The 26,387-nt window shown below is 36.4% G+C and overlaps 1 protein-coding gene across 1 annotated transcript in view; it reads left to right on the top strand.

The window, feature by feature from the left end:
- Positions 1-22,250, top strand: part of GBE1 (1,4-alpha-glucan branching enzyme 1) — a 296,584-nt gene extending 274,334 nt beyond the window's left edge. The window contains exons 15-16 of the mRNA XM_081235731.1: positions 5,205-5,322; positions 20,568-22,250. Of these exons, the coding sequence (XP_081091857.1) occupies positions 5,205-5,322; positions 20,568-20,624 (175 nt within the window). The 3' untranslated portion in view covers positions 20,625-22,250. The remainder of the gene's footprint in view (positions 1-5,204; positions 5,323-20,567) is intronic.
- The last annotated feature ends 4,137 nt before the right edge of the window (positions 22,251-26,387 follow it).

The raw sequence follows: 26,387 nt of genomic DNA, 5'->3' as shown, positions 1-26,387 counted from the left end.
ATTGAGGCAAGTCCTGTGCTGGGTGGTTATCTTTAGAATGTTAAAAACATGAAATTATTTTTGTTTTCTACCACCTGTTCTTATACTGCCAGATGTTTGTTCACAGTTCCTTAGAATTTCGTACCTACTGTTTTCTGCCTTTGATACAGATCCTCTCTCCTGGGGTCACTTAACTCCCAAAAGTTATTGCAGTCATAATACTATGGGTGGGTTGATTAAAGAATCAGATCTAAAAATAACATACCAAATTCATATATTCTAAGTGTACATTTTTTTCACATTTTAACATGTCTTCAATTGGGATGTGTCTTACAGTGATTAGCATGGTAGTGATATTTTTCTCTTTATTGGAGGTGTATAAAATAATTCATCTTAAAATTGAAGGTGTCTTAGATTTAAAGATATATGGTAACTTACCAGCTTTGCCATCTTTATGGCCACCTAGTCACTAGAGAACCCCTTTTATTGTCACTCAGTCTGAAACCTCAGGGTTTGTACCTTACAATAAATTTCCTTAGTTTCTTCAGCAGGAGTGAAGTGAGTTTAGTGCAGAATGATTTAAACGATAGTACTTCTTACATCAAAATCCTTATACTTTGAACAGACACTTTATCAAGTGGCTGAGCAAACACAGCAGCTTTTGAAGTATTTGAAGAGCCATTGAATTTAAGAGTCTTCATGTCTTCACTGTTCTTTAATCTTATTAGTACAGGTCTTCAGAACGTGGCTCTTCCTTGGTTCAAATTTAAGGACACATGATAAAATAATGCTTAAAACTTCTTAACTACTTCAACCTGTTGATAGATATATCAAATACTTAGGAAGCTCTTGAATTTAAAATAAGAAGAAATAATATTTTTAAATGATATCCAAATGGATAGGGATCTATTTGATCTCCTTTTTTAAAAGAAAATCTCCATAAAAATTCTATCATTCTATCATTCTTTCCCTACTGTATTTTCCCAAATTGAGCAAGGTACATTTTTTCAGTTCAATAATTTTGTGTTCCCCAATCAAGTGACCAAATGAACCAACTAAACAAGAAATTGATCTAGAACAAATGCAATAAACCTCACATATCCAGACTCCTTAAGTAATGTTAAGAAGTACAGTCCTTTAACACCAATCTTTTAAATTTAATTAAACACTCAGGTGGATATCACTGTATCTGTTTTCCTTGTTTTTATTCTTCATGTCATGTTCATTCCAACCTCTTTATGCTTAGAATCTCAAATTTAGAATTAAACAAGAAATTGCCTGCAAAAACACTTTGCCTGATTCTTGGCATAAAATAGGCATCCACTTGTGGAGAGTAGGGTAATTAGATCTGAATTTGACTTGTGTCTACATCCCAGCTCTGCCACTAAACTTATTGTGTGTCTTTGGGCACAACTATTCTCCCCTTCCAAGTGTTTCCCCAAATTGAGCATCGGTTTCCTTACATTTGAGTACCATTAGTTGCACATCCAAAATCTCATTGGTTTATGTATGTCTCTCCATTTGCATTATCCAAGTTTAGCCATACTACTCTCCGTGAACCATTGTTAGGTCCCTGGCTGGTTTCTCTGACTTAGTCTTTCCTTTGTTCATCCTATTCTACCCTCAACCTTCAGGTTAATTTTTTTGATTGTCATAACCTTTCTCACAAACCTTCAATGTTCTCATACTTAATTACAAAATAAATCTTAACAGTCTAGCCTAGCCTTCAAAAGTTTTTGTTTACAGACTGTCAATCCTTCCTTCCCTCCTTGGCTCTACCTCTCATTGCATATTGCTTTCTGTTTTATTTATAGACATTCATATTCATTTCTAATCTCCCCTTAATAGGCTATGAGTTGCATGTGAACTAAAACCACATCTTAGTCTTTTTTTTAATATCTTGTACAGTGCCTCCTACATTGTATTTATTAAGTGAAAGGGAAAATAATTTCTCCTACTTTCCTCGAATATAAAAAATAAGACATGTAATTTGGCCTTTCTTGGTGAATCAGAATTGTCATCCTGAATATCAGTTTCAAAGATGTATTGAGAAGCTATTATGAGAAGGCAGTCTGCTAGATGTAGGGAGGTAGCTATGAATGAAAGAGATGTGAAGTTGTTGAAATGTCCTGCTAAATTTGTTTTATCCACTGTGGAACTGGAAACCACATGAAGAAGGTAGTTTAAGTGTATATTAGCTCTGAGTTATATTTTCAGAGGGATGTTCTTTAGTGGAAGACAGGGCTTTGTAGGGGTATTGGTGCTGTGTGGGTCCCACGTCATGTGCATGTGTGTATCTGTGTGTGTCTCTGTATTTGTGTGGGTTTGTGTGTGCTCATATGTACATGAGAAAGAGGGAGTGAGGGAATGCCTGAGCAAGAGATGAGAAAAACAAAAATCCAATTGCCCAGATAACCTCTTTAAAAATGTTTATGCTAAGCAGTGTTACTAAAAGACGGGGTTTCCTGATTTTTGTGTCAACTATGAATTGGCATTTTCCATTGGCACTTGCCATCTACGTCTACAAGGATTAAATCATGAGCTGCTGCTTTTGCTGACTTTCAACACCCCCTGAAAGGAGTTCTGGGTGGAGAGCAGAAATGAGGCACTCTGTGCTCTGGGAAAAACTGGCAGATCAGGCCTTCAGATAGTTAGATATTTTCAGGAGCAATTTTATGAGCCCAATTCTTGTATCTCCTCATATCTAGAGAAGCACTAAAATCCTTCATGGTGACGTCTGCTCCTCGTGACTAGCAGTAACCTGCACGAGACTAGTAGAAAACTTCTGTAAAAAATATGCGCTTGATTGAATGTATCCCCCCTTCACCAAAATCACATATATACTGACCTTCCCCCCTGCTTCTTCGGAGCAGTTTCTCAGAGCTATCTGGGATGCTGTCTCCCAGACTGCAGTCCTCATTTTGCCCCAAATAAAACTTAACTCTCAGCTCTCACGTTGTGCATTTTTTTTAAGTTGACACTTGAGTAGTATGTTGTAGTAATTTACAATTATAAAGCTCTTTCACAATCATTACTTTTAATCTAGTGTTTTAAATTGTTGGAATTTCTGGAGTTTAAGGGATGTGTTTTCTAAAGGATGTGGCTGTATTCCCTGGGTAATAGAGACACACAGGGCTGGGGAATTCCAAAAGTGGCCACAGCAGAATTTTTTTCTTTAAATTATAGATCAGAGAAATATGTCTAAACTGATACTTTGAAACTTTATGGCTTTTGTAAGCTTTTTCTTTATAGCTATAAATTATAGATTAAGTGAGTAGATTCTAACCATTTTCAGTGCGATGATCCTTTTCAATGTCAAAACGAAATTGGTTCTTATATAACAATTGTTCTTTCAGTATCCTTGATTGAGAAAATATATCAAAAAACTTACTACGAATTCTGTGACTTTTTAAATGAATTTATATCTCATTAATCAAAAAAGTGCACATTCTTTGAAATACAGTAGCAAATGGGTATAATAACATAATTTAGTCTTCAGACAATGTACATATAGGATCCATCCCAGTCCCTTTTAATAACATAATTACTCATTCTGTGGGACCCTTATAACACAATGACCAGTGATTATCAACCCACAGCTTGGGAATCGGTGCTTTTCATGATATACTTGCTGTCTTCAGTCACAACTACCAATAATCTATGCTGTTAACTAATAATTTAATAATTGAAACTGTATTGTACTCTTTTTGTTTTTGTTTAATGCTTTTTGAAGACTGTGCAAGTATTTAATGAACTAGGATGAAGAACCAAAGCTAAACTTTTACTTTAGTAGTTCCTTTCATTCCACAATACTTCATTTATTTACCATGCCCCTAATGATTTATTTTCACTGTCTGTATTTCCCCATTAAATAAATCCATATGCTCAAATCATGTGCAACTCTACTGGGTGACTTTAGAATGAATGAGCTTGTACCCAGTAGTCATCTTTTGAACTCAGTCTTTCTCCCCCTCCCTCTCCCTCTCTTTTAAACACAGTAACATGCTGATTACAGTATTAGTCTAAATTTGCATCAGAGTAGGCCAACCTGGATTGACTGAAATGGCGCCACCACTCCCAGCAAAAGTTCCTGTGGTGCGTCCATCTGCATCTCTTACCCAAACAGAGGTCCCCTAGGCATGACAATATGGTCATAGTTTGTTATCCACATGTACTTTTTTTTCCCCATGTACTTTTAATGTGATAACTTTAGCTGTAATGAAAAGGTACAAACGTTTCTGAGATTAAATATTTATATACGAGGAAAAGAAAATACAAAGCACCTAGACACCTATCTGTCTCCCTCCTTAAGCTAGAAGAAACTTAAATTTCTAGGTACCCATTTATATTTACTTGTGGATTTTTTAATCAAGTATCATTTCTAGACTTTCTGAACATAAGTTTGAACATAATAACCATAGCTGTTATTTTGTTATAAATACAATAATGCTAACATGCATAATAGCTCATTGTGAAAAATCAGATGTTAAGTTGTAGCAGATCACATGATTACAACATGAATCCACCTGTGGCATGATGGATAGTATGTTTGCATGATCTTGTGCATTAATAGAAGCATGCTGCTTGTAACCAAGGGGAAAGACTGAGCCTACTTGGTCTTCAGATCACACATGGACCCTTAGTTCTCTTCTGTGTTCCTCACTTTATTAACCAGGATTTAACAGACTGCAATGAATTCACAGATGAGGAAATAGTAAAAAGCCATATCAAATGAGTAATGATCAAAGGTGCTGGGATTACATTTAGTAATTGTTTAGTTATGTATGCAGAGGACACATGGAGACAAAATAGCTATTGTTAAATATTTGAAAATTACTGTATTTTGAACTTATTCTTTATGGCTTTTCTGCGTAGAAAAAGTCCCAAGAAATCAAAATTCTATTCAATATGGAGAAGAATTTCTAGCAAATGGAATTAGTTACATGAAGAGGAAAGTAGATTCTTCATTAATAGGTATGGATGATCATGTGACGAGCTGTGATAAAAGGATAACAAGGATCCCATGGGTGTGCGGACTAGATAGCCTATAAAGCCCCTTTCAAACACGATAAACTCAAACTCAGAAATCTTAGAGAAGAAATGAGAACATAGCACAAATCATCATTAAACAGTTTTCAAAATACTCGCTTTTAAATCCTGTCTCAGAAATGTTTTATAATGTCTCATTCAACTCCTAAACCGTTGTGATTCCTTAACAGTTGTACGTACAAAATTGTGCTAGATTCAGATGCAGCGGAATATGGGGGACACCAGAGACTGGACCACAATACCGATTTCTTTTCTAAACCTTTTGAACATAATAACTGTCCCTATTCTCTTTTGGTAAGTAAGATTTTTAAGGTTTTTTCATTTCATTTAAATTTGATTTTGTATTTTCAAAATGATGTGTTTTTGTCCAAGGAAACAACTCTTCAACAAGTAAGCAACATGGAGACAAGGCAGAGAGTAGGGAAAGAGGATTGCACTAAAAAAATAGATGCAATGTGTGGTGCTAGACTGAACTGGGTTTTGGAAAAACAAATAATAAAGGATATTTAGCTGACAATTGAGGAAATTTGAATATTAATAGGATTAAAAATTATTTCTCAAAAAATAAGAGGAAGGCACATTTTAGTTTTCCTTCTATTATGAATATTTCTATTTTTATACAATTTACTTTCCTTCTGTTCTTGCTTTCTCTGTAATATTTTACATTAAGCAGATTTCTACATTATTGGTTATCTAATGAAGTTTAATTTAAAACACCTTAAAATAATCTGTATATACATTTTTTTCTTTCATGTAGTTATTGATGACTGAATTCATTCTAGTTATAAAATTCTCTGGTTTCTTTATATTACTGAGGAGAGTGTTGTATTATATTAACTAACTTTTACTTTGTGATGTTGACACAATGAAAGAATATTGCTTTAAACTACTGAATTTAATTTCTTTTAAAAATGTAGATAAAATTTTGCCATTTGCAACAATATGGATGGACCTGGAGGGTATTATGCTTGGTGAAATAAGTCAGAGAAAGACAGATACTGTTTGTTATCACTTATATGTGGAATCTGAAAAACAAAAAAACAAATGAATATAACAAAACAGAAATAGAGTCACAGATATAGGGATCAAACTAATGGTTACCAGTGTGGGGAGAGAAGGGGGTAACAGCAGGATAGGGGGAGGGATTAAGAAGTACAAACTACTATGTATAAAATAAATAAGCTGCAAGGATATATTGTACAGCACAGAATATAGCCAATATTTTATAATAACTATAAATGGAGTATAATATATAAAAATTTTGAATCACTATGTTGTACACCTGAAACTAATATTATAAATCAACTATATCTCAATAAAAAAACTTTTAATGTAGAATTTAGAAGCGCTGCAGATTTGGAGGAATTCTTCATTTAATTTATGGCCAAGTCCACATCTGCATTATGTATGTTTTCCTTTTCCTGACTAGTCATATATCTATCTTTCTTCCTCTTCCCTCTCTCTCTGTCTCAAATCTGCATTTTTTAGTTTGTTTCACAGTAAAAGGTCTTAGATTAAGATTTAAGTCAGAAAGAGAAAAACAAATATCGTATATTAAAGCATGTATGTGAAATCTAGAAAAGTGGCACAGGTGAACCTATTTGAAGGGCAGGAATAGAAAGGCAGACATAGAGAATGGACGTGTGGACACGGAGGGGGTAAGAGGAGGGTGGGATGAATTGGGAGGTAAGGTTTGACATAAATACACTACCATGCATAAAATAGATAGCTAGTGGGAACCTGCTGTATAGCACAGGGAGCTCAGCTTGGTGCTCTGTGATGGCCTAGTTGGGTGGGATGGTGGGGGGGGGAGGGAGGTCTAAGAGGGAGGGGGGTCTAAGAGGGAGGGGATGTGTGTATGCATATGGCTGATTCACTTCAATGTGCGGCAGAAACTAACACAACATTGTAAAGCAATTATACTCCAATAAAGGAAAAAAAAAAGAAAAAGGAAAGATTTGTTTCACTTATGTGAGGCCAGGATGTATCCCACAAATGTATGGCTTTATCATTGCTGTTAAATTTTCTCATTTTTTTTTTTTAAGTTTGGGTAAAAGTCAAGCATGAGAATCTGTTTGGTACCCCTGGCTCCTCCATTTTTCTACTATATTCCCAACTCTTAGGGTGGTACCGGCACCTTACTTTGTAAGCTGCCATATTATATATGTCAAAGACAGTGGCATAAAATAAATAAAACGATCAGGGATGAGCAAGATTAAGTTGTGGATTATCAGCTCTGAGGAAAGTCAGTAGACTTAGGAAACCTAGATGTTACCCTATATGTGTGTTGAGCTGGGGTGTTGATGATGTTGATATGGCTTAGATAGAGATCTAGATTCATATATATTTTCAAGAGGGAGGGCTCAAAGCTGCTAGTGGAGTCTTATCTCCAAAGAATGATTGCCGTAGTTTGTCAGAACATTCAGTTTTGACATGTAAAGTAAGACTGATACAAATAGTTTCTGAAATGAATAAGAAAATGATCTTAAAGCTCTGAAATAACCAAAAGAGTTAGAGACCCCTGAGGGGTTAGGGAAGGTGACAGCTCATAAAGAGGAGTCATGGAGAAGTAGCACCCACTTGTGATAAAGCTGAACTTGAACCAGTTGAACTAGACTGAAAGGGTTTTGAAAGTTTCAGATAGCAAAAATGTTATATAGCCAACTTTCCTAAAGGTTCATGTATCCAAAGAGGGCTCTTTTGGGGAGGGAAGACTGGTAATATAGTAAAAAAAGACCACAAAATGTCATGGCAGGGAATTTGGGATCAAGTCCCCAGTCTGCCATTTACCAGCTATGAGAACTTGAGTAATTTGATCTTTTTTTGACTCGGTTTCCCTGTCTGCATAGTGAGGATTAATGATAGTATCCTGCCTACAGCAAGAGGTTCTTGCGAGGCATAAATTAATTAACACAGCCAAGCTTTGGGGAAGTTGCAAAATGGTACTGCACATGTATTCAAAAGTTACTATTGTTGTGGCTATTCAATAATTATTTAGGTATTACAAGCATGTCAAGACACTAGGTGCTTTGAGGATATTCTCCCAATTTTGGAAAAAATATCATCTTAGGTGAGGTCTTGCAATCTCTGAGGGTGGGCAAAAAATATCTTGACATCCTTTTGATTTTTTAAGAGCAAAGATATTCTGTTATAAGTAAAACAAGCCAAGTAACCAGTGGCAGCAACAGTCAGGAGATTACTTTTCAAGCACTAATTGAATTGATCTTCCAAATATGGACTGTGCAGTTCTAAATTAGCAGGTGGAATGCAGAAGGTCAGATAAGTCTCCATAAGAGGTAGAGGAATACAGCACTGCAAGCACATGAGAAATAGAATAGAGCTTCAACACTGCCTATAATAGAATTCTGATCCAACTCGGTCAAAAGGTAAAGATTGGCCCTGTCTTCTCAGCAGCAGCATCTTGTTTTTGATAACTACTGATGCTTTAGGAATGACTGCTTTTATTTATTTTTTTTTAATTTTTTTATGTTTTTTTATTGGGGTATAGTTGTTTTCCAGTGTTGTGCTAGTTTCTGTTGTACAGCAAAGTGGAGTTACCTGTGATATACAGCAGGTTCTTATTAGTTATCTATTTTATACATATAAGTGTATATATGTCCATCCCAATCACTGAGTTCATCACACTCCCCAACACTTACCCCCCTGCTTTTCCCCCTTGGTGTCCTTACATTTGTTCTCTGCATCTGTGTCTTTATTTCTGCTTTACAAACAGGTTCATCTGTACCATTTTTCTAGATTCCACATATATGCATTAATATACACTATTTGTTTTTTTTTTTCTGACTTACTTCACTGTATGACACTCTCTAGGTCCATCCACACCTATACAAATGATCCAATTTTGTGACTTTTTATGGCTGAGTAATATTCCATTGTACAAATGTACCACATCTTCTTTATCCATTTGTCTGTCAATGGACATTTAGGTTGCTTCCATGACCTAGCTATTGGAAATAGTGCTGCAATGAACATTGGGGTGCATGTGTCTTTTTAAATTATGGTTTTCTCTGGGTATATGCCCAGTAGTGGGATTGCTGAGTCATATGGTAATTCTATTTTTAGTTTTTTAAGGAACCTCCATCTGTTCTCCATAGTGGCTGTACCAATTTACATTCCCACCAACAGTGCAAGAGGGTTCCCTTTTCTCCACACCCTCTCCAGCATTTATTGTTTGTAGATTTTCTGATGATGCCCATTCTAAACAGTGTGAGGTGATGCCTCATTGTAGTTTTGTTTTGCATTTCTCTAATAATTAGTGATGTTGAACAGCTTTTCTTCTGCCTCTTAGCCATCTGTATGTCTTCTTTGGAGAAATGTCTGTTTAGGTCTTATGCCCATTTTTGGATTGGGTTGTTTGTTTTTTTAATATTGAGCTGCATGAGCTGTTTATATATTTTGGAGATTAATCCTTTGTCCATTGATTCATTTGCAAACATTTTCTCCCATTCTGAGGGTTGTCTTTTTGTCACATTTATGGTTTCCTTTGCTGTGCAAAAGCTTTTAACTTTCATTAGGTCCATTTGTTTATTTTTGTTTCTATTTCCATTATTCTAGGAGGTGGGTCAAAAAAGATCTTGCTGTGAATTATGTCAAAGAGTGTTCTTCCTATGTTTTCCTCTAAGAATTTTATAGTGGCCGGTTTTACACTTAAGTCTTTAATCCATTTTGAGTTTATTTTTGTATATGGTGTTAGGGAGTGTTCTAATTTCATTCTTTTACATGTAGCTGTCCAGTTTTCCCAGCATCACTTATGGAAGAGACTGTCTTTTCCACTGTATATCCTTGCCTCCTTTGTCATAGATTAGTTGACCATAGGTGCGTGAGTTAATCTCTGGGCATTCTATCCTGTTCCATTGATCTATATTTCTGTTTTTCTGCCAGTACCATATTGTCTTGATTACTGTAGCTTTGTAGTATAGTATGAAGGCAGGAAGCCTGATTCCTCCTGCTCCATTTTTTTTTTTTTTCTCAAGATTGCTTTGCCTATTCAGGGTCTTTTGTGTCTCCACACAAATTTTAAGATTCTTTTTTCTAGCTCTGTAAAAAATGCCATTGGTAATTTGATAGGGATTGCATTGAATTTGTAGATTGCTTTGGGTAGTATAGTCATTTTCACAATATTGATTCTTCCAATCCAAGAACATGGTATATCTCTCCATCAGTTTGTGTCATCTTTGATTTCTTTCACTAGTGTCTTATAGTTTTCTGAGTACAGGTCTTTTACCTCCTTAGATAGGTTTATTCCTAGGTATTTTATTCTTTCTGTTGCAATGGTGAGTAGGATTGTTTCCTGAATTTTTCTTTGTGATCTTTTGTTGTTACTGTCTAGGAATGCAAGAGATTTCTGTGCATTAGTTTTATATCCTGCAACATTACCAAATTCATTGATTAGCTCTAGTAGTTTTCTGGTGGCATCTTTATGATTTTCTATGTATAGTATCATGTCATCTGAAAGGAGTGACAGTTTTACTTCTTCTTTTCCATTTTGTATTCCTTTTATTTCTTTGTTTTCTCTGATTCACATGGCTGGGACTTCCAAAACTTCGTTGAATAATAGTGGTGAGAGTGGACATCCTTGTCTTTTTCCTGATCTTAGAGGAAATGCTTTCAGTTTTTCACCATTGAGAATGATGTTTGCTGTGGGTTTGTCGTATAAGGCCTTTATTATGTTGAGGTAGGTTCCCTCTATGCTCACTTTCTGGAGAGTTTTTACCATAAATGGGTGTTGAATTTTGTCAGAAGCTTTTTCTGCATCTATTGAGATGATCATATGGTTTTTCTCCTTCAGTTTGTTAATATGGTGTATCACATTGATTGATTTACATATATTGTAGAATCCTTGCATCACTTGGATAAATCCCACTTGATCACGGTGTATAATCCTTTTAATGTGTTGTTGGATTCTGTTTGCTAGTATTTTGTTGAAGATTTTTGCATCTATATTCATCAGTGATATTGGTCTGTAAATTTCTTTTTTTGTAGTATCTTGATCTGGCTTTGGTATCAGGGTGATGGTGGCCTCATAGAATGAGTTTGGGAGTGTTCCTTCCTCTGCAATTTTTTAGAAGAGTTTGAGAAGGATGGGTGTTAGCTGTTCTCTAAATGTTTGATAGAATTCACCTGCGAAGCCATCTGGTCCTAGACATTTGTTTGTCAGAAGATTTTTAATCGCAGTTTCAATTTCATTACTTGTGGTTGGTCTGTTCAAATTTTCTATTTCTTCCTGGTTCAGTCTTGGAAGGTTATACCTTTCTAAGAATTTGTCCATTTCTTCCAGGTTGTCCATTTTATTAGCATAGAGTTGCTTGTAGTAGTTTCTTAGGATGCTTTGTATTTCTGCAGTGTCCGTTTTAACTTGTCCTTTTTCAATTTTAATTTTATTGATTTGAGTCTCCTCCCTGTTTTTCTTGATGAGTCTGGCTAAAGGTTTATCAATTTTGTTCATCTTCTCAAAGAACCAGCTTTTAGTTTTATTGATCTTTGCTATTGTTTCCTTTGTTTCTGTTTCATTTATTTCTGCTCTGATCTTTATGATTTATTTCCTTCTACTAATTTTGGGGTTTTGTTTGTTCTTCTTTCTGTAGTTCCTTTAGGTGTAAGGTAAGATTGTTTATTTGAAAATTTTCTTATTTCTTCAGGTAGGATTTTATTGCTATAAACTTCTATCTTAAAACTGCTTTTGCTGCATCCCATAGATTTTGGGTCGTCGTGTTTTCCTTGTCATTTGTCTCTAGGTATTTTTTCATTTCCTCTTTGATTTCTTCAGTGATGTCTTGGTTACTTAGTAGCGTATTGCTTAGCCTCCATATGTTCGGTTTTTTATGGTTTTTTTCCTGTAATTTATTTCTAATCTCATAGCATTGTGGTCAGAAAAGATGCTTGATACGATTTCAATTTTCTTCAATTTACCGAGGCTTCATTTGTGACCCAAGATGTGATCTATCCTGGAGAATCTTCCATGTGCACTTGAGAAGAAAGTGTAATCTGCGGTTTTCAGATGGAATGCCCTACAAATATCAATTAAATCCATCTGGTTTATTGTGTCATTTAAAGCTTGTGTTTCCTTATTAATTTTCTCTCTGGATGATCTGTCCTTTGGTGTAAGTGAGGTGTTAACGTCCCCCACTATTATTGTGTTACTGTCAATTTCCCCTTTTATAGCTGTTAGCATTTGCCTTATGTATTGAGGTGCTCCTATGTTGGGTGCATATATATTTATAATTGTTATATCTTCTTCTTGGACTCATCCCTTGATCATTATGTAGTGTCCTTCCTTGTCTCTTGTAACATTCTTTATTTTAAAGTCTATTTTTTTCTGATATGAGTATTGCTACTCTAGCTTTCTTTTGATTTCCATTTGCATGGAATATCTTTTTGCATCTCCTCACTTTCAGTCTTTATGTGTCCCTAGGTCTGAAATGGGTAACTTGTAGACAGCATAAGGTATGGGTCTTGTTTTTGTATCCATTCAGCAAACCTGTGTCTTTTGGTTGGAACATTTAATCCATTCACATTTAAGGTAATTATCGATATGTATGTACCTATTACCATTTTCTTAATTGTTTTTGTGTTTGTTTTTGTAGGTCCTTGTCTTCTCTTGTGTTTCCGACTTAGAGAAGTTCCTTCAGCATTTGTTTTAGAGCTGGTTTGGTGGTGCTGAATTCTCTTAGCTTTTGCTTGTCTGTAAAGCTTTTGATTTAGCCATCCAATCTCAATGAGATCCGTGCTGGGTAGAGTATTCTTGGTTGTAGGTTGTTCCCTTTAATCACTTTAAATATATTGTACCTGTCCCTTCTGGCTTGCAAAGTTTCTGCTAAGAAATCAGCTGTTAACCTTTTGGGAGTTCCCTTGTATGTTATTTGTCGTTCTTCCCTTGTTGCTTTTAATCATTTTTCTTTGTCTTTAATTTTTGTGAGTTTGATTACTATATGCCTTGGCATGTTTCTCCTTGGATTTATCCTGCCTGGGATTCTCTGCACTTCCTGGACTTGGATGGCTATTTACTTTCCCATGTGACGGAAGTTTTCAATTATAGTGTCTTGAAATGTTTTCTCGGGTCCTTTCTCTGTCTCTCTCTTCTCCTTCTGGGGCTCCCATAATGTGAATGTTTGTGCATTTAATGTTGTCCCAGAGGTCTCTTAGACTGTCTTCATGTTTTTTCATTCTTTTTTCTTTATTCTGTTCCACGGTAGTGAATTCCACCATTCTGTCTTCCAGGTCACTTATCTGTTCTTCTGCCTCAGTTATTCTGCTACTGATTCCTTCTAGTGTATTTTTCATTTCAGTTATTGTATTGTTCATCTCTGTTTGTTTGTTCTTTAATTCTTCTAGTTCTTTGTTAAACATTTCTTGCATCTTCTCGATCCTTGCCCCCATTCTTTTTCTGAGGTCCTAGATCATCTTCACTATCATTATTCTGAATTCTTCTTCTGGAAGGTTGCCTATCTCTACTTAATTTAGTTGTTTTTCTGGGGTTTTATCTTGTTTCTTCATCTGGGACATAGTCCTCTGCCTTTTCATTTTGTCTATCTTTCTGTGATTGTGGTTTTCATTCCACAGGCTGCAGGATTGTAGTTCTTCTTGCTTCTGCTGTCTGCCCTCTTGTGGATGAGGCTACCTAAGAGGCTTGTGAAGGCTTCCTGATGGGAGGGACTGGTGGTGGGTAGAGCTGGGTGTTGCTCTGGTGGGTAGAGCTCAGTAAAACTGTAATCCGCTTGTCTGCTGATGGGTGGGGCCGTGTTCCTTCCCTGGTGGTTGTTTGGCCTGAGGTGACCCAGCACTGGAGTCTGCAGGCTCTTTGGTGGGGCTACTGGTGGACTCTCGGAGGCCTCAAGCCAATGAATACTTCCCAGAACTTCTGCTGCCAGTGTCCTTGTCTCCATGGTGAGCCACAGCCACCCCCTGCCTCTGCAGGAGACCCTCTGACACTAGCAAGTAGGTCTTAGTCTCCTATGGGGTCACTGCTCTTTCCCCCGGGTCCTGGTGTGCACACTACTTTGTGTGTGCCCTCTAAGTGTGGATTCTCTGTTTCCCCCCTGTCCTGTCGAAGTCCTGCAATTAAATCCCACTGGCCTTCAAAGTCCAATTCTCTGGGGATTCCTCCTCCCATTGCTGAACCCCAGGTTGGGAAGCCTGACTTGAGGCTCAGAACCTTGACTCCAGTAGGTGGGCTTCTGTGGTTTAATTGTTCTCCAGTTTGTGAGTTACCCACCCAGCGATTATGGGATTTGATTTTATCATGATTGCGCCCCTCCTACCATTTCATTGCAGCTTCTCCTTCATCTCTGGATGTGGGGTATCTTTTTTGGTGAATTCCAGTGTTTTTCTGTCGATGATTGTTCAGCAATTAGTTGTGGTTCCAGTGCTCTTGGAAGAGGGAGGGAGTGCATGTCCCTCTACTCCACCATCTTGAGCCAATCTAGGAATGACTCATTTTAAATAAGTCTTTAGACTCCAGATGAAGTGATCACTGTTTTTTTTTTTTTTTTTTTTTTTCTTTTTGCGGTATGCGGGCCTCTCACTGTTGTGGCCTCTCCCGTTGCGGAGCACAGGCTCCGGACGCGCAGGCCCAGAGGCCATGGCTCACGGGCCCAGCCGCTCCGCGGCATATGGGATTCTCCCAGACCGGGGCACGAACCCGTATCCCCTGCATCGGCAGGCGGACTCTCAACCACTGCGCCACCAGGGAGGCCCCGTGATCACTGTTTTTAATGTAAAAATAAGGGAACCCAATAAATCAACTGTACTTCAATTAAAAAAAAATTGGTTGGTAGTTAGGGATGATTTCTTAAGCAAGGTCTGTGTACCTAAAATATTCATTATAGTATTTCATATATTTTTGTATATGACATTGCGATTTTTGTAATAATTTATATTAACGCAATAAAATAATATAATAATTTTTTTAAAAGAATAAGGGAGCCCAAGTAGACCTGAAAACCCAGTAAAACAGATTAATTCTTACCAGAGTTATCCTTCAAAGAGCCAAAGAAAAAAATTACGTTAATATTCCTAACATAAGAATGCATCATCATAATGGAACTCTTTATTAAACTGATCAATATACGCTGGGATCCAATCAGGTTTCTTGAACATGACCCTAAGTGCTCTAGGTCTCATTCAACCCCCTTCTGCCTCCCACATGCCTAGAGTAAAGAGCGAAGGGGAGAAAAAAATATAATTTTTTTTCTTTTCCATGAAATTTCTGTCCATCATAACTAGTACACTGTATTTGCCAAAGCTTAATTTGCAAGCTCAATAATCCAAAGGATCTGCTGATTAAGTGTCAAATCTGTTTTCAAAGATAGCAACAAACAGAGCTCAAAGGAATCTTAAAATAGCCATATATGCTGCAGCATCACCAGGTACCTTCCCAGTGTCTTCTTTATATGCCCCATCAGTTGAAACTGTGAAGCCAGAGGAGAACTGCATGTGTACTACTGTTGAAACGTATATGCTATAGGGCAGAACTTTTCCATTCTTCTTTACTGACAGTTTTTGGAGCTCCATTTTAGCATAATGATTTCTCTATATTTTGGTTCCTGATATAGGAACTTATATTAACCTATATCTTAATCAGTGCATGAGGAGGGGCAGGGGTGCTCTCTTTCTCTTTTCTGCTTCATAAATTCAAATTCCATGGCACAAATGGAAGAGCAGAGATTCTTGAAACTGAAATGAATTAGATTCCTTTACAATAACTTAAGCAGTCTTAATGGTGAAATGTGAATAAAGCTATAGTTTTAGCATCTATTACTTTGCCAATTAATCTCCTTATCCTTAAGAAGTAGATCTGTTTATTCCCATTCTAAATTTGGTGATTCAAAGGTAGACTTCTAGTTTCAATAGGGCATTTGGCATAGAGGTATCTTTCTTATTGTCCCTCAGTTGTAGGCATTGCAAATATAAATTAAGTTGGGAAATGTTTTTTGCTCTATCCAGAATTATGAAAATGTTTAGTTTTTTTTTCAGACAAAATCAATTTTGATTCTTCAAGTTTACTTGTTTTTCATATTCTAAATTAAATGAGATAATATATACTTCTACATTAATAAGATTTTTTTCTTAGAAAATATTTTATGAATTAAAGCATGTATGTGAAAATTAAAATTATTTTATGTCACTCTTATTTTTCAAAATAATTTTTGATTTTTTATGACAAGTGTATATATATATAGGTTGTTAAGGGTCTAATGCCCTTTTCATCAATGATGTTATCACTCTGATTATGTGCTATTGCTAACTTTTACAGTCTCTAAGAACATTTCAAAACTTGCCTTTTACGTTTTTTTTTTAATTTATTTTTTTTGGCTGTGCCGGGTCTTCGTTTCTATGCAAGGGCTTTCTCTAGTTGTGGCAAGCGGGGGCCACTCTTCATCATGGTGCGCGGGCCTCTCACTGTCGCGGCCTCTCCCGTTGTGGAGCACAGGCTTCAGACGCACAGGCTCAGTAGTTGTGGCTCACGGGCCCAGTTGCTCCGCGGCATGTGGGATCCTCCCAGACCAGGGCTCGAACCCATGTCCCCTGCATTAGCAGGCAGACTCCCAACCACTGCGCCACCAGGGAAGCCCTTAAGTATTTTTTATTTAAAGTTATTTTCAAATTTTCTGTTTTCAAATTTTTGACACACAGTTTGCAAAAACTGTGTAATTAATTTGTGTAATTAAATTGTGTAACTCAGTTTTGACCCTAGAAGAACATAATACTTTGCCTGGATGACATAATATAGTAGATTATTGTGTGGTCAGTTATTTTTTTGAGCCATACTACTGGTTTGCCTAGTGATTAAGTCATTAAGGTAGTCAAAGTAACTGGGTAGATTAGCATGCATTTTGACTCTCTTAATAAATGAACTGGATTATAATGTGACATTCTGATTCCTTGTGAAGAATGGACTATAAAGATAGCTAGAAGCAATGAAATTCATGGCTCTACATTACGCTGTCTCACATGTTCTTCATGTGATCCTAGCTACAAAATGTTTACAGCCTAATGGTTTGTAAGTGGGCCTAGTGAACACGTTTATCAGCATATTTTATTTGTGATGTGTGTACTAAATGGTTTCTATATACATATACTTAAATATGAGCTGTTCGTATTTAAATATAAGCAATTATGTTTAAATCTACTTAAAATATGTTCATATTTCTTTTTCTGTATGAATCAAAACTATTTATAGAATTAAAATTGTAAATTGAGATTTACAGAGCCAATATTAGCACTAAATTATAGAGTCCCCAAATTGTTCATGTCTGTAATTGTCTCATCATAAGGATTAGCTCTAATTATCTTAAGTCCTTTAGTATAATTTGTAGTCATTTCCTAACTACTAAGAACACTGATTTATATACTCAGAACCCGAGTAAAGAAGAAAAGTCCAAAATCCATAAATAGCCATAGTTAAGAAAAATCCGTTGCTTGGGGAAATTCTTTCATGTCGCCTATATGCAGGGGCTCTAAAGCAACATGAACACATTCTGGTAATTAACACTGCAGTGAAAAAATATAATTACACAATATTCCCATTAATGATATTGTACAATTATCAACTGATGGTTTTTGAGCAGATAGTATTAAGAGGTCTCTACGTGTGGCTGGAATTGGCATCATAAAGGTCCTTACATAAAATGGCCAGCCTCATTGAGAGAGAATTCTTGGAGGATTTTTTTAACCACTAAATGACAAAATAGGAAACTCAGTGCATTTACTGCAAACCTTGAAGTTTTTATATCATCCAGTTTGTTTCACACTTAAATTTGGGCTAGCTAAAATACCAGAGATCACAGAGAGGAGATTGCTTCTAAATTATCAGCTTATAGTTATTCATATTTCATTAATGAAATCGGTATGAGGTTATGAATCAGAGTAGATATCAAAAGTGCATAAGATCCAGTAAGAAATTGAGGTGACGTGTCCTGGTATATCACTGTGCCACACTGAGCACGGAACTATCATTTTTTATCCTAGGCCTGACTTGTGTGTTTTATTGCTTCTTTCTCAGGAGACTAATCAGGGCTAATCAGAATATTTTTATCTGCCTATAGGACCAAATAATATCAGAGAAATGTTTTTAAGGTAAAGGGAACTGAAATTATTTTCTCCAGTTTCCAGTGCTGCTGAGAAATTCAGATTGGTCTTCAGTTTTAGAATGGCCCTAACAGAACAAATCAGATCCATTCTGATTATAACCTGCTGTCCCACTGATTAGTTACACCTAGTTACTATGATTCCCCAAACTAAACAGCTAGATTAAATACATAGCAAATTCCTTTAGAAGGGCAGGACAACTGTCTCTTGATTCATGCCTGTTTTGAGAAGACTTGGAGAGAGAAATGATTGAATCTGATTGTTGATTTCTTTTATTTCTCCTCTTTTGCTTTGGTCTGTTGTTGCTTTAGTCTGTAGTGTCATTGTGGAAATAGGCCATCCTTTGGACTGGATTTGTCTGGACCATTGATAATAGTCCTGCTTTGTTCATGAGTACCTCCAGCTTCCTTTTGTTGAACCAATCTTATAACATCTTACCTATCACAGTCAAAGAGAAACTATTGAATGGAAGAGATTATATTAGCAATCAAATCATGATGTGGTTTTATATGACATTAAAAACAATGTGTAAATTGTAGGGAAACTGATTATGGCATTGAAATACGTGGGTTCCCCACACTTAATGACTGCAAGGATGTAATATTATCTTTTGGAAGTACTGGATTGCAAATCAGACTGTGAGACATTGAGTAACCCAGTAAACTGTTAGCATTTGTGAAATTTTTCTCCGATGACGATGTTCTTTTCCTAAATCACTGTTACTTTTGATTCAAGATTAGAAAAACTGTTCCCTAGTTGTTACATTCATAATATAAATTTCTCAAAATTCTATCGTTTAAAAACTGCTTTAATCTTTAATGTTCAAAGCTAACCAGCTGTATTGGTGTATCTTATTTTTTTTTTAAACAATTGTAAGAGGTCTTTATCACAGAAACCTCAAAGGAAAACATTGTGTTCATTTGCAGAGTTGACATGCATTGGACATACAATGGTCTCAGTCAATGAAAATCAGCTGTTCTGTTCTTTAATTTCTTTTTCCTAAAGCCCTGTTTACTTTGCATCTTTCATTCCAGTTCTAAACTATAAAAGCCTTTTTCTTTTATTTTTTTTAACCATCAGTCAAGTTTTCAGTTAAAGTGACTGAAAATAGTAAAATATTCACAAAGTCAGAAATGGAGAGATACTGCCACAATGAAGACAGCAATCTGTAATATTATTTTTACTGTTTGCTTTGTTAATAGTAATTAAATATATGTAATTAAATATGTGTAAAACAGCACATAGATAAGCAACAAGCAGTTCAAGTCATTTCTCAGCTTTATAAAAATTATTTTAGATGTAAGTGTATTAAAGAATATCTTGTGAAATATGCACATATTGATCCCTCTGTTACTTACTCCATCATTCATTCTTTTATTTAGTCATCATTGGCACCTACTTTGTCCATTGGCACCTACTAAAAGTCAGAAATATGAAGATATATGGCCTATACCCTGGTAAACCTCATGGTCTAGTGGGAAGGATTGATCATAAACTTAAAAAAGAATTACAAATTGTTAAGTGTTCAGAAAAAAACAAAAGTGATGCTGTGATAGGAAATGGCATGGAGACACCATCAGATCTAGAAGTTATCAAGGAACACGTCTCCGTGGAACTGGGATTTTTCAAGATCTAAGAGACAGGGAACTAGCCAGATGAAGAGTGTTCTGAACAGAGGGGCAGGCAGGGGCCAAGACCAAGAGGAAGGGAAGGATGTGGAGTGTTCAAGGAACGAGAAGGGCCCTGTGGCCAGAGCCTGGTGAGGGGAGAAGGGGTAAGTGAAGAGCAGATCTGAGATGGGAGCTGTACCTTTTCAAGAAGGAGCTGAGTCAGGACTCCGCGGGGCAGGCAAAGAATGTGGATTGTATTTTCCGTGCAGTGGCAAGCTTCTTGATTGATTTAAATTGGGTCGGGGCCTAAAATACACTTAGGATACCTTATACTGTTACCATTAAGGTTTCGTTCTTAAAATAACAGGAGAAAACACAAACCGGAACGATAATAAAAGTGCCTTGATGTGAGCAATCTTTTGTATGTTACTTTTATTCCCCTGAATAGAATAACATTGTGAACTGGAGGGCAGCCTTCCTTCACCACCTGATAGCGCCTAAAAGGAGCAGCCAGGGCTATTTCTGTCCCTAGTGTCTGAGGAGCATTGGTTTTTGTAAAGGTATGGAGCCCTCTAGCGGTGACTGTTTTAAAGGAGTCTTACATTCATGCCAGAACTGTTGGAACTGTGTTTTAAAGGAGTCTTACATTGATGCCAGAACTGTTGGAACTGTGGGATTTGAGTTTCCTCAGAGCCAGTAGAATTGTAAAGGTAACTGTAATTTAGGCAAATGTGAAACTGCGTCATGCCTCAGTCGCTCCGACATGATGACATCACGCCCAGTGTTTCTTTCAAATGCACTGACTCTGTTGTGTTGTCTTAGGTGTACATTCCAAACCGAGTGGCCCTCATCTTTCAGAATGTGGACCTGTCCAACTGAAGAGATCTGATTTCAGCTCCAGCAAAGAAAGATGCGCGCTTTGTTTTCCCACGCTCGTTGTCCCAGAGCTTGTAATGTGTAAGCTTTTCAAAATATATTTGTCTAGCCTGAATGTCAGATGTCTGAAATTCAATACTGGTTTATGAAAATGAATGTCAAACTTTTCTTTAAGGAGGAGAGGGGAACATATTTTTTGAAATTCTGGAGATCCTAGACTATATCTTCCAGCCATCTGAACAGCTAGGATCCTCAAATGAAGTGTGATATATCATGTCTTCAAACAATTTTGCCTTACAGGCCAGTTATTTAGTCCTTTTAAGTTCAGATTTGAATCATGTGTCATGTTTGATTATTTCTGTCGAATGTATACAGCATCTTTTTTAAGGCGATATCTGGTGACTTTATTTGTTCTGGTATCTCTTGGTCTAAATTACAAAATACCAAGATTGTTACTCTTCTTTTTCAAATTGTGTTTAGAAATACTGTAATAAGTATATAATAATAATATAAAACTAAGAATTGTGTCAAAGATAAAAGTTGTTGCCTATGAACTCATCCATGCCTTATTTTGCGTAAGTTTTATCTTATGATCTCTTGTTCACTTAGTATCTTGGTAGATGCTAATATCTTCATTTCTGAAGGCCTGACTTGGTAATTGTAACATTTCAGAAACTATCTTTTACTTTTAGTCAATAAAAAAAAATTTTAAAAATTGCCTTTGATAATGTTTATTTTGCTGTGATGTTATGGGGATTGATTTAAAGTGAATATTAAAATGCCTCTCTCAACTCTGAAACCTTCCCCACATATGTGCACATTGCACGATGGACTAGGCGTGGGGATTAATACTATTTTTTTCCTTTAGGTACTATTTGGTAACTTGAAATTATACTTAATAACTCAAGTATCTAAGCTACTTTTGAGCTCTAAACCTCAACCCTTTTAGAAGCTAAATTAACTATCTCAGCTCCATGGGATACTCCATCATGAAATTGCCCCTTGGTTTATTAAATAGCAGGCCACAGGTAATTCATTCATAACTGAGAAATTATGATGCACTTATGAGACATGAAGTATCTGTCACTTTTTAAAAGATTTAATATTTTCCTTTACATTAATACCGACTGCTTCTTTTTTTGTTTGTTTTTAGCGTGATTATCATGACTAATAAGGAGTACATGAAAGTCTATTAAAAACTGGTTCAGTGATAGAAGAGATTAGCAAAAGAGACTTCCTTTTATAGCTAAACCTGCATATTAACCATCTTTCTTATAACTTGAGTAAAGCCTTGAATCTAGGTCTGACACATGTTATTTGCCTTAATTTCAAAAGTACAGTAATAGTTTGATTTCCTGACAGCAATGCCAGATGATGGTGACACACGTTAGGAAAGACTACAGAAAGCCTTCTGTAATGCTCTTGCCCTTACAGATGTGTTATTAACATTTTAGCACTGCCATGATTAGTGGACTGTGCCTGTTATTGATAATAACATGATGTACAACCATGATGTTTTGTGTTCTAGTTTATAATTTCTTACCTTTGCATTTCTTATTTAGAAAGAGATGTGCTAATTTTCTATCATGACTCTTTAAAAAATGACAAATTACTTCACACCTAGAACTCATTTTTTTTGTTTGTTTGTTTTTTGACTTCAACCTCTGTGGAAAGTCAAAAAGACCGGAGTAGTTATATGCTATATTTTCATTATGTTGATTGACCTTACTATTATGGTCTTTAGATTTCACAGTGTAAAGTTCGAATTTAACAATGTAATGTAAGTTAATTGCCTTTGTCAAGTGTTCCCCTGCCACAAGAACAATAAACATGTTTTAGGTGTGAAACATAAAAATACATGCAAAAATAAAATATTGAGTCCAAATAGAATGTAATAGTTGGATTTTTCTTCCCTGTCGTAGCAAAAAGCCTTTATAGAACAGTTTAATATTTGTACTATATTTCACTTTACAACTTCATTTTTGATTCAGTAACATTCTCATCATCATGTAGTCCAGTGGGAAGTTTTTTTCTTTTTACTGGTTAAACATTTTCAATAATCACAACAGAGAGGTGCAAAATTTTACTCTGTCTTCCTTATAATAATAGTTTTTTCCTCTCCTGTGTTTATTACCAACGTCAAAAATGAGAATGATCTATCTTTGTTGGCTTTTTTAGGATAAATATTTTTACTGTTTTAATTTTTTATGTTCTAGAAAACACAGATGAGTACAGATGTCTTTCCATCATTTTTTAGTATTAGCAAGTATTAGTAATTGCTCTATTATCCAAAAGAGAATTTACCCCTCATGCTAATGATGCTTGATGTTTTAGTTTAATATTAGCTTACTCAGAAAATACCATAGTTTTTAATAATCAAAACTTGCACTGTAAACATTTTTCCTGGAATGTTTCTCACTTTACAGCACTTGAACTCTGAGGGTCAACTCCTTTCATATTTTCTTTTCTGTACCTTTGATGTTTCTCACTTTGCCCTGTTCTTAGCTGATGTATTCATCTCTAACATAAAATGAGGGATTTAGCCACCATGTTCCTCAAGATCAAAAAATAACCAGTGACAATAAACTGACTTTTCTCGTAGCAACTGTAAAAGAATGCATGTATTTTTTCCTCTTGACTCCACACTCCCCTTAGCAATATCAACTCAACATTTGTCCCCCATCAGGGTTATAGCCATTGCTATGAAGGCTCATACAGGAGGCTATCTGGATAAGGAGGCTATTCTTCAAATAATACAGGAGAGAGAGCAGATAGATCTGGGGGAAACGATGAAGGGTAATGTGTTTTCCTCTAGTGTTCTGCTTGCAGCTTCAGGGCAAATATCTTTTCACTGTCTCTGGTCCTGCAGCCATTGAATCAGGTGATGAAAGCATCATAAAATAGGTTTCCTATTGCTCTTCCTGTTTAGAATGAACCAGAGCAGACATACCTGATAGAAAGCAAAACAGGGAAGCAGTTTTCTGCGTGGCCTTAACCTCTCAGATTATTTCTTTTTGCCTGTTTTGAATCATGCCCTGAACTACGATTCTTTACAGTGGTGGGGTTTCATTAATCTACACATTCCTTATAGGGAGATAAGCACTGAGCTATGAATTTTGCTGGTAGAATATTCTGATGAAAGAAAATAGAAATCTAAGGCACAGCAATGTCATGTCCTTTATGCAATAGAGTTCATTTATCATTCACAATGCGTGAGGCTTGAAATGTAGATAAATTTTCCCACTAAAGCCAGCCTTCAGGGGGAGAAAAATCATATGAACTCCCTACTAATTTTTCTGCTCTATTATCTTATTAGTGGTGATTTGTAGAGAATTGCAGAGAAGCATTCATACTTTAGGGCAAATTTCTTAATTGATAATAAGGAATTAAGATACAGTAGTTATAAGTGTTTTTGTCTCCATAATTTAAAATATTACATCTGGATTTTAACTCTTGGCAAAAACTGTGCAGAGAATGTGATGTTTATTTACATGCAAAAAAGGGATTTTGTGATAGATCTGCTTATACCAAAGGGCGTGTCATTCACAAATTTACTTATTACTTACAGGTTTTTTGTCATTTCTGCTGGACCCGAGAGAGGTATTTGACCCTCATAATAAGCTTGCATAGACGGTTTCACTTAGAAACCTACACTGAGCTTTAAAAGTGTGTGATATAATGGTTAGAAGACCTGAGTTCAAGTTATAGCTCTTAATTCCCAGTGCATTTTAGAAAGCACTCAGTGACTTTTCCATGGTTTTAAGACAATTAGTAAAAAAGAGCATCGTCATTGGTTTTATAAACGGCTGTTGTTTGATCGATAGCTACATGGATGGTGAGTCAGCATTTGGAGACATTTCCCAAGTTTGTTGTCAGGAACACACTGTCCCCATCACCTGCCACTTGTCTGTCCTTTAAGGCTTCTGCACTGTTATCCGTACTGCCCCAGGCAGGGGGTGTGGGCTGCTTTACAGAGAAGGGAATTTTGCATTTCCTCCACCACTGCAGATGACCAAAACATCAGTCCTCCTCCACCACTGCTTTTAGTTTTTTTATTTTAGCTTCTTCTCTGAAGGCACTAGAAAGTCCCAGTGAATTCCTTCTCGTGCCATCAGTGTACTGCCCCCTTGTGTCTCAGCTACTCTCAGACTCTGCTCTTAGGTAACCCAGCCTTATGAAGAAAAGTTAGCAACCTCTTAATGGTGACCAGAAGATCAGGGTAAACCGTACACAAAGTGAAATAGCCACAGGCGCCCTCCAGTGAGACACAGCGACCAGGTGTCGAGGGTCTCTATTTCTTTCCTTCTTCCCCCTTTTTTTTTTTTTTTTTTAAGATGTTGGGGGTAGGAGTTTATTAATTATTTATTTTTGCTGCGTTGGGTCTTCGTTTCTGTGCGAGGGCTTTCTCTAGTTGTGGCAAGCGGGGGCCACTCTTCATCACGGTGAGCGGGCCTCTCACTATCGCAGCCTCTCTTGTTGCAGAGCACAAGCTCCAGACGCGCAGGCTTCAGTAGTTGTGGCTCACGGGGCTAGTTGCTCCGCGGCATGTGGGATCCTCCCAGACCAGGGCTCGAACCCGTGTCCCCTGCATTAGCAGGCAGATTCTCAACCACTGCGCCACCAGGGAAGCCCCCTTCTTCCCCTTCTGCTCACAGCCCAATACACACTGCTGGCAGGAGGAATAAATGACAGAGGAAACTTAAGAACTGCAAAAGAGAGCTCATAGCTTAGAAACAGTTTGGCCCATCATTTTTTGGATTGAAAGTCTGTACTGTCATTAGAAACACACATCTTCATTAAGTAAATATTTGCACAAAAGTAATTTCTTGAAGAAAGCAGAAAGTTACCAGCCATCAATCTGTAATTTCCACAGTTGTCTGGTACTTACAAAAAGACAATGGAAAGCAGAAAAGTAACAAAATAGCTATCACACCAAATTACTTTGCTGCACAAGGATATACATTAAACGAGGTAAGTGTTCAAATTATTTGTGCATACTTGTCTAAGTTAATATGGGAAACAGCTGTAAATGTATGAATAAAACTCTTCTGACATACATGTATTTATAGTATATGCATGGGTGTGTGAATACACACAGACATACATATAATTTGTAAGTAAGCTGAAAACTCACAAAGTTCACTGATTCCAAAATTTGTATGGCCATATTAAGAGCATCAATCTGAACAAGAGTGATTTCATTTGGATTCGAAGAAGTTTGCAGATCTTGCTATAAAATGCAATATATATGTCTTAATCCTTTTAGGGAATTTCGCACCTCAACCTATTTGGCTGTAAGTCTTTTATTTTTCCTCTAGAAAGAGAGGAGGGTGGAAATGAAATAGCTTTATTGCTTCTTTATTTATATCCACTAGGGATTCTTTTTAACTGAGTTTGTAGTGTCACCTTCCATTCACCCCAGTAATATAAATAATGAAAAACACTGCATGTAATTTCATTTTACAGATGCCTCTAGCCACGTTGTCAACTATTGATTAAAACCAATCATATGATACAGAGGTCCCTCCTCCAACACATACAGAGTCACTCCCTATCCCCTTTAATCTTTCTTATGATAAGTGAGCATCACTCAGCTATATAGAAACAGCAGTAGTATGCTTAATTCTACTAATTACAAGCAGATATACATATCTATATATCAATCTATATATATATATATATACATTTTTTTTAAAGACATACTGCATTCGCTACCATGTGTTGAGTGCTTTCTTGTTACTATGCCCTGTGCTGACACTTAATACA

This window comes from Mesoplodon bidens (assembly GCF_964165515.1).
Source record: "Mesoplodon bidens genome assembly, chromosome: 5".
In the NCBI taxonomy this organism is placed as follows: Eukaryota; Metazoa; Chordata; class Mammalia; order Artiodactyla; family Ziphiidae; genus Mesoplodon; species Mesoplodon bidens.
Note: the sequence above shows the minus strand (reverse complement) of the source record. Positions and strands in the feature narration are given on the sequence as shown.